General features: G+C 40.1%; 1 protein-coding gene across 7 annotated transcripts in view; it reads left to right on the forward strand.

Annotated features, from left to right (window-relative positions):
* NCOA7 (nuclear receptor coactivator 7) overlaps positions 1–9536 on the forward strand; it is a 134124-nt gene that overhangs the window by 94561 nt on the left and 30027 nt on the right. For 6 of the 7 annotated variants that reach the window (XM_014533768.1, XM_005858961.2, XM_005858962.2 and 3 more), the window contains exons 9-10: positions 1432–2471; positions 3352–3520. In XM_014533768.1, coding sequence (XP_014389254.1) covers positions 1432–2471; positions 3352–3520 — 1209 coding nt within the window. The remainder of the gene's footprint in view (positions 1–1431; positions 2472–3351; positions 3521–9536) is intronic. The other variant, XM_005858957.2, reaches the window with a different exon arrangement.

Here is a 9536-nt window from a genome sequence, read left to right on the forward strand (position 1 = left end):
TCCTAATATGGAAAGGATACCACATTACACTTTTGTTTGACGCTAGGATTGAAGCATCTTTAACATCTGAATGCTAGTGTTGGGCGACACATTTCTGTGTATGCAGGTTCCTGTGGAACAGAGACATTGTCAGTCATTTTTTAGCATGTGGCACTTAGGAACTCAGCGAATGCTTATTGAATTGAAGTGAATTATGAATTAAAGAGGCTTTTTAAAGCATTTGTCAGAGTCTAGCAATTATGTAGGCTCTTATTTTCTATTGGAAAAAGCATGGATGTTCCATGCAAGTGATTTATTAAATAACTGGGGAGACAGTCTTATAACTTGAGAACTTGGTGGTTCTTTGTTGTTTTATTGTCATAATTATTTCAACGCCAGAATAATAAAGTATTACCTGAATATGATCTAGCCTTTTTAGAAAATAAAATGATTTCTGAAATCTGAAAATGTTATTTTTTGAAAGGGTTTTTTTATCTCTGTGTTTTAACACTAAGGTAAGTGAAAACCTACTTGAGACACATAGGTTACTCAAGATATTTCCAGTCATGGATTAACACGTGTGGTTGTATTTTGTTTTACCAATTATTTTAAACTTTGGAAAACATGTTTAATCAATATTTTTGTATAACTCAAACTGGATAGGAAGGAAAAATAAATTGACTGCAGCCCAGGACAGTAAGTTTCAGCTGATAAACCAATTGCCCATTGCCATAAAATAAGATGATAATGGTTATAAAATGAAGGAGTTAAGAAGTTTAAGCTTAGCTAAGAAATGTGAACTAAGTATTATAAGTAAGAGTTTACTTAGCTTATTTATACTTCTATAAATTTTTAAGTTGTAAAATGGAACAGGTACTATATATTCACGTTAATAGTGGAAGCTTCCTCTTGTTCCCTTGGGAATAGAAGGATATCTGTGTTTGGAAGCATTAGATCCTAAGCCATGAAACCCAAAATTAGGGTTCACTTTATAGAATGGTTAAATGTATAGCTACTCAAGGAGCCATTCAGAATTAATGTAGTTGGTTTACTTACTATTTTATAAAAAGGAAATGTTTTAAATATTTAAGGAAGTTTAGTCATAGTACTAAAACCTTTCCTCTCCTTCATGAAAATCAGGAGCATTATTTCATCATTGGAAGCCTGGTGGGAGACATCTCCATGCTCATTATTGACTTCCAAAACCCTCCATGTCTTCTAGCAGGATATGCAGCTTCCATGGTTCTTTGTTTTGCCACTTCTTATGTTTCATTTTGAAGTTAATTTTTAAATTTCATTTTCTTATTCTGAAATCATTTAAACATATTTAAGTTGTGGTCTATTTATGTTTTGGTTTTCAGCTGGGTTTTGTTTTGGTTTTTGCTTTTCCTCCATTTTGTTTTTGTTTTGCTTTTAACATTCCATGTGCACCCACCATTTTTCCCTCAACAGTGACCTACCTCAGGATCTTTGTCCTCTGTACAGGCCTGGAGAATGGGAAGACCTGGCTTCGGAAAAGGATATCAACCCCTTTAGTAAGTTTAAATCCCTCAGCAAGGAAAAACGGCCGCACAGTGGAGAGAGAACCATCACTGCAGATTCCAAATCCACAAGGCCTTTGGAGAAACCAACAGAATACACACACACGCAGCCCTCAGACAGCTCTGGGTCAGGACAGCTAAAGAACCTGGAATCCTCTGTGGAGGCAACCGAGGGATCTACCACAGCAACTCAAGTCAGCAAGCAGCCTCCTGACCCTCCTACTGAATTTAAATCTGTTGCCAAAGAAAATTCCCTTCTAGGAGAAGAAGATGACTTCGTTGACTTGGATGAACTGCCTTCCCAAAATGATAGTGGAATGGACAAAAGAGACACCTCAAAGGAGTGCCTTTCTCTCCACCCAGAGGAGCAAAGGAAGGCTGAGTCACAGGTCATCAGTTCTGCCACGGACATGCAGGCGCAGTCAGCCCTGAGCTTTCCAAGAACAGAAAGTGATGCTGAACTGAAGGGGGCCCTAGATTTAGAAACCTGTGAAAAACAAGATAAAATGCCCGAGGTGGACAAGCAATCTGGTTCTCCCGAAAGCCAGGTGGAAAACACATTGAACATACATGAAGATCTAGATAAAGTTAAACTCATCGAATACTACCTTAGTAAGAACAAAGAAGGGTCACCTGAGAACTTGCAGAAGGCAGAATTAAGTGATGGCAAAAGGACTGAGCCAGGGGGAATAGACATCACTCTTAGTAGTTCTCTTCCCCAGGCCGGTGAGCCCCCAACAGAGGACAATAAAGAGCCAGATAAAAACTGGGTGAAGGAGAGAGCACCCCATCCCCTACAGCTGGGCTCTTCTACAGAAGAAAATCTGAGTCAAGAGTCTCTAGGCAACTCTTTGGAATCTACCCAGAACAAAAGCTGCCAGGGCGCACAAATGGATAATAAGTCTGAAATCCAGTTATGGCTGTTAAAGAGAATTCAGGTACCTATTGAAGGTAAGCCACTTCTGTTTACTGTCTTTCTATTCTGTTGTATAGTCGGCCTTTCTTACATAAGCACATGCACAAGTAGTACCATTTGAGAGGAGTGTTTTCTCAATAGAGCATATCTTTACTGATAAATTAATACTTGGGAAAATTAGCAATATATGTTATCTAATTTGGAACTTTAAATAGGGCAGATTTCTATTTCAAAAGTAGTTTGCTTTTTTTTTTAATCTTTCAAGTAAATTTCCTTCTTGACATTGAATTTCTAAATCTAAAGGAGTTTAAAATATTTTTGAAGACAGTTCTAAACTGTTGCATTATGGTGTGACTGTGTCCTCAGTATCATTCTTGTATTTTTGCCTGGCCGGCATGGCTCAGTGCTTGAGCGACCAACTGTGAACCAGGAAGTCACAGTTCGAATCCCATCCAGGGCACATGCCCGGATTGCGGGTTGTGGGCTCGATCTCGATGCAGGAGGCAATCAGTGGTTCTCTCTCATCATTGATGTTTCTATCTCTCTCTCCCTCTCCTTTCCTCTCTGAAATCAATAAAAAATATATATTTTTAAAAAGTATTATTGTGTCTTGTCACAATTCTTCACTGGTTGGTATTATGTTGGTTTTTATGCTTATTCACAGTACATAGCATCTCATGTGATGTAGACCAAGCTGACACGTCCAAAGCTTTCTCCTTCCGTGCTCAAGAAGCTCCTTTCCTGTTCTGAAAACTTTAATTAGTCCCAATGTGATGATGATGTGTGATGTTTCTGCCATATGTTTTGACTTTGCATCACTATGAGGGGATTAAACACTATTCTTTGTAAGTTGAAAGGTTTTGCTGCCACCAGTGTTGTCAGTATTGAGGAAGATATTTTGCATGTGTGATTCAGATATGCTTCCTTCAAAAGAAGAGAAAAGCAAGACTCCACCCATGTTTCTGTGCATTAAAGTGGGAAAACCGATGAGGAAATCTTTTGCCACACACACGGCAGCCATGGTCCAGCAGTACGGCAAGCGAAGGAAGCAGCCCGAGTACTGGTTCGCTGTTCCTCGGGAGAGGTGAGTGTGGGCCAGCATGGAAAATCTGCTGGTCGGTTAGATCCTCATTGCATCTTGGGTTTTTGGGCGTTTTTTTTTTAACTTAATTTTAAGATACTTCATTTTATTCTTAAATAAGAGATGTCTCTTGTACATTTTAGAATTTCTAGAAGAATATTATTTGAGTATAGCTTTCTGCTACAGGCCATCATAGAACTGCATGCGGAACCACTTGCATAACTTTCTAAGCAGTGGAATTTTAAATGAAGGAAGAGGTAGCTATTCTCAAGTGCTGGTAATTGGAAGCGTTCTTCCGTTGAGAAGAGAGGAATTCCATGGAGCAGATCCACACCCTCTAAGTGCCAGAGAGAGGCCTAAGTGTAACTTTTAAAGTGCTCGTTATTCTGGGGAACTGAGGATTGCTTTGGCCTTGTGGAGGGCGTATCTGTGACTCGGCAGCTGGAGAAATGTGACATGAGATCGCATGGATGGGTCGAGGGAATGCACACCTCGGAGAGATTTGCATTATAAATTGCCAAAGAACAAATGTTATTGGTTGTGTCAGAGTCCAGGATGGCAGGTAGTGGCATAGGAATTCTTCAGCGGTGCATCACCGAACACATTTTTATAATAAAAATAGGGAACATTATTTTTAGAAAAAAACGATTCTCCCTTTGTATATGTGGTAGAATAAAAATGTCTTTATAAAGGCCTTGCAGTTGGTTTTTAAAATGGTTAAACCCACACATCTTTTCTTTTTCCTAATTATTCATCCAGCCTCATTATCTGGGCAGACATTTTGGCACACACCTGCCAAGAACACATATACTCGGCAGGCTTCCTTGAGCATGAATTGCTCATAAAGCAAAATTAATTTCCAAGCAAGGGTACACTTTCGGGCTGATTAGTACTCAGAATGAGAATTCTCATCAGGAATTGCCTCATTTTAATAAATTATAGTTTAATCTGGAAAATAAATAGGATTAAAATGCTTGGAAAAATTGACAGGATTTTAATTAATGAATTCATGAATATCTTTTTGCTGTCTTAGACACAAACCCACGTTAATGTGAACATTAAACAATTTGTTTTGTATTTATATAATCTACTCCTCTACCTATGCCTGCAATCCCCACAGTATCTCATTGAAATTTTTAACCAGGGATACTGTGAAGATAAAAAGAAAATGTGTCCTTTGTTGTTATTTTAAAATGTTTCAACAGAAGCAGTGTAAATTTGTGAAGCCCTGTTAAAATCAGTGTTTGAAAATCAAGTGTCACAGCTAGACAGTACCTTAGAGATTTAAACCAATTCCTGATTTTTAGGTCTATAAGAAAGAGCACTGAAACTCTCAGCCACGTGAAGTTCCTGGGTCTATCAGAAAAACTACATATTACATATGTCACTTTTTCTCTGGGAAAATATATTATAGGAACGGGACTCTTCTAGAATAATTAGAACAATCTCACACATGTAGTTAATTCTACGGTCATTCTTTAACCCAGAAAAAGTCTGTAATGCTGAAGTAGTGTTTCTCTTTGACCTTTCATGCAAGTGGTTTCAGTGAGCTTTTTAAAGTAGGTCACTTGTTAAATTCTGTTATACCATATTTTATCGCGTCCTTGACTTATTTGGCTAGCAGATTACTTGGCAATACTTCGTTTTCTTTCTTGAACCAACTATTAATTAACCAAAGATTGTCTGGGGGGGGGCATTATATCTCACTGTGTTAATGATGGGTTCTTTGTGTAGATGTTTGGAAATTTGTGTTTTAATTGCTCCTTTATGCATTTTCAATTCTACGTACCCTAAAGGAAGCCACATTGTAATTTAAGACTGGAAAAGATGGAGAAATCCTGTAGTTAATTCCCATCCAGAACTCCAAGTACATAGTAAGAAATAAGAAGTTTATTTTTGATTTATGAAATGCTTCAGGACTTAGACTCAACAAAGTCCTTAAGGAGCCAAGAAGTGTTGAACCAACTATTAATTAACCAAAGATTGTCTGGGGGGGGCATTATATCTCACTGTGTTAATGATGGGTTCTTTGTGTAGATGTTTGGAAATTTGTGTTTTAATTGCTCCTTTATGCATTTTCAATTCTACGTACCCTAAAGGAAGCCACATTGTAATTTAAGACTGGAAAAGATGGAGAAATCCTGTAGTTAATTCCCATCCAGAACTCCAAGTACATAGTAAGAAATAAGAAGTTTATTTTTGATTTATGAAATGCTTCAGGACTTAGACTCAACAAAGTCCTTAAGGAGCCAAGAAGTGGCATGCAGTGATTTTCTTACTCTGGTGATGATTTCTGGATTCCCTTGCTACTTGAAACTGAGTGTTTCTACTTGCCTTCCTCCTTAATGGATCCTTGCATGCACTGGAGTGTTACTAGCAGAGTGAAGAAGAATCTTCCTAGTGGTAGCTCCAGAGAAAGCCCCTCTATTGGCTATGAAACAGCACCAGGTGTTGGACATAGGTTCTGCAACCTCAGTACTTGGGTTCTGGCTAAGAAATAATTCAGAGCCAAGACTCAAACTGTAAGAGAAAGTTTATTTAGAAAGTCACAGAGGCAGAAGAAGTAAGCTGTAGAAGAAATGGGCTCAGAAAATGAGTTATAGAGGCAAAAGAAGAGTCCTTGGAGCTGGGGGGAGGGAGGCGGGAGGAAGAGAGAGAGAGAAAGAAGAAGAAGGAAGAGGAGGAGGAGTAGGAGAAGGAGAAGGGGGAGGGAGAGAAAGAGAGAGAACGTGTAGGATCTCTGTCTTAAGGGCTTTTATCTGGATACATTTTTGAGGGATACCCTGAATATATTTAATTCTTAAAAATTCTAAAATACCATGTTCCTCTAATCACCTTCTAATTAAGATCAGCATGCCCTTTGATTTATAAAGGATAGTTATATTTTGTACCTGCCCACATTTAGAATAAGCTCATCATATATGTTAAATTTATTGTTTTAGCAAGCATGATATTTCCTTACATGTCAAGAATAGTTGAAGTTGCCAAGCACTTTTAATAGTTGGGTGTTTGTTTTTTATGCTTTCAAAATTAAAATGAGTAATGTACCCATGAGCCCACAAGTATCTGTCCGTTTGAAAGGTGCTGTCCATATTGTATATACACAGGGGTAATACACATATTGTAGATACACTGCAAAAGTAGGTTTACAGTTGTACAATAATAAATCATACAAGAATACATTGTTTTGTGTATTCACATGGTCAACCTCTTTTTGCCAACCCCTGTATTTTTCAGATCCAATTTGTGAGCAGTAGCAGTACTTCCTGCAGTGTGTGTGAGCAGGCAGTTGAAGCTGATAATTACACTATTTAGGCTGACAGATCACTGAAATGGAGTAGGAAAGGGATTCTTCATACACTCAAAGTCATTTTCTTGGTTAATGAGGGAATGGAAATTTGCAGCATCCCCAAATTTACTCATCTCCTTGGATTTTTCTAAGTGTGTTTCAGGGATTATGGGTAGAGGAAGTGACTGACATTTGATGGGTGACACCCCATGTATGCTTATTAATTGAATGGAGAGTGATCTACTCAAAATTGTATGGAAACAAAGAGCTTGACTAAAATGTCCTTTTTCTGATAGTAGATGTTTTAACTTAGTTGCAGGCTGGTTCTAGCATGGTCTCATTATTAGAATGAACTTTTATGTGCTACAGCGGTTATCTGGCCAAAATTTTGTTCTCTGAAGCTAATATCACAAGATCCAGTTACCTTATTTTACATCACTCTTTGGGACACAGCACCATGAACCTAAACTGCAGTTTCCTATTCATTAGTTCCTCCACTTAAAATCTGTTTTGTACCTTATGGCCCCAAAAATCTTGTAGAAAGGTATTTTGGTCTTGTCACATTGCCACAAAAAACACCTTCAGCCTTCAGGATTAAAGTTCAAACCCCTTGTTTGCTCTTACAGCCCTTTGCACACTGGCCTACATTTCTAGCCTTTGCTTGATTTGCCTGAATCTGCAGGTTTATTGAGATTGGTCACTTTATGAGTTTTACCCAACAAGTCTAGGACCTTTGTAGACTGCACATTTTTCAAATACTATTTCCTAAACTCCAGCACTCTCTCTTCTCTACCAGTGTAGATTCTTGTTTCCCAAAACAATACACTCTACAGTGATCTCTCCCTACACTGGCAACTACAGTCCTCTCCCAACCTACACTTGTCTGGTGAGCAACCCACAGGCACAGAGGCACTGGGGGAAGGCATCAAAGTCTGGCTTTTCCCCCCTCACAGTCGCAATCGATCTCATTTTCTAAATTCTGAAATGTTGTGGACTAACACCTGTGGAGAAATCTATTCTGTTTCATAAATATGAAAATGTATGGAGTTAACAAAGATTCATGGCTTAAATCAATGGATGACAAAGTTAACTTTGTAATAAAGTCATATAGGAGCCTGTAAACAGAGTCCTGCTGCGTTGGATGTGGGTTATAATCTCTTAATCATTCTCCATAAGGTGATAGATACACAAAGGGGCATTATTTTGTTCTTGTTTTACATGAACCCTCTGTAGCATTTGACATCATTGACCATCCCCCAATTGACATCCTCTTTCCTTCTAACATCCCGTCCCCGTCTTTTCTTCCTCTGTTTCCTCATTAAACGTTACCCTTTAAATGGCCCTCTCTTTCTCAATATACACAGTTGCCTGCACCTAATTCATTCTTTCTTATATGCCCATTATTTAAAGCTATCTTAGAACTTTGCACTGTGCTCCAAACACATATATACCTCGTAGTCTTCAATTTGGGGATCATCCACAGATGGAACAAACACAAGACAGATCATGCCCCAAACTGGGTTTCTAATTTCCATCTCTGTCCCTGCCACTGGCCCCCGAACTCCTGCCTCCGGTGTTCTCCGTCATGGTAACTGGTACCACCAGCCATTCAGTCCCCGGGGCCAGATTGTGGGCATGAGCTTGCTTCGCAGTCATCTCCCCACACCGGTCAGTCACCTCATCTAGTTAATTTTATCCATTTAACATCTCTAGGATCTCTTGCTCCCATGTTGGCTTTTCCATGGATAACTAGCTATGTGTCGACGTTAAGAAATGTGAATCAGACTTATTGACGTTTGCTTGGAATGCCTGACTTCCCTCTGTCCCCACCTCACTTAATGGCACACGTTCAAATGTCTCCTCTAAGAAGCTTTCCCAGTCTGGGTTAGATGTCCCTCTACTGTACCACCTCTGTCATAGCACTTACTACACTCTTACAATGTGGACTTCTTGTGGCTTTTTCCTACTGGACCTTAACCTTCTTTTTTTTTTTTTTTTTTTTTTTTTTTTTTTTTTTTTTTTTTTTTTCCCCCTTTTTTTTTTTTTTTTTTTAAGGTATTTCTTATTTTATAATAGTGAAATCAGGCACCTTCAGGGACCTGGGAGGTGGTGGGCCTTTTAAATGTGACAGGCGGCGTCCCTGGTCCCTGCCTGAAATCAGAGGGCCCGCTGCCCTTCAGGTGGGAACTCGGGACGCAGGGTGGGGGCGTGGGGGCCTAACAGTGCGACTGAACTTGCTCTCTTGGCCAGTGACTCTTCGAGGAGGCATTTTAAGAAGATTAACAATCTACAGAGCTGGAGGGTGACCGCCTAATCCACTTTTTTGTTTTCCTTTGGAGGTTGCATCCCCCAGGGCCCCGCCAGCATCTCAGACCTTAGCCGGTGCCCAGGGCTGGGGCGGTAGGGGTGGGCCTGTTGAGTGTGCTCACCTGGGTTCAGCCATCCCAGGCGGCCTCGGAGCTGTCCTGGTCCCTCCCAGACCATCGCCTTACTAGTAAGGCCAGCCAGCCTTCCTGCAGGTGGAGCGGCTGCGCCCTCCGTAGTAAACACAGCATCCTCGAAGCGCAGTGCAGCCTGCTCTGCCTGCACTCGTTTTCTGAGAGATTACGGGAAGCGAAACAAGCGCCCGGAGGGACAGAGAGGCTGAGTTCTGTGTGGCTGTTTGGAACCTGAGGTGAGTCAGGTCCACCCCCGCCCCCCAGGGTACACATGGTGCTGGGCATTTGGCCC

This window comes from Myotis brandtii, unplaced genomic scaffold (genome assembly GCF_000412655.1).
Source record: "Myotis brandtii unplaced genomic scaffold, ASM41265v1 scaffold123, whole genome shotgun sequence".
In the NCBI taxonomy this organism is placed as follows: Eukaryota; Metazoa; Chordata; class Mammalia; order Chiroptera; family Vespertilionidae; genus Myotis; species Myotis brandtii.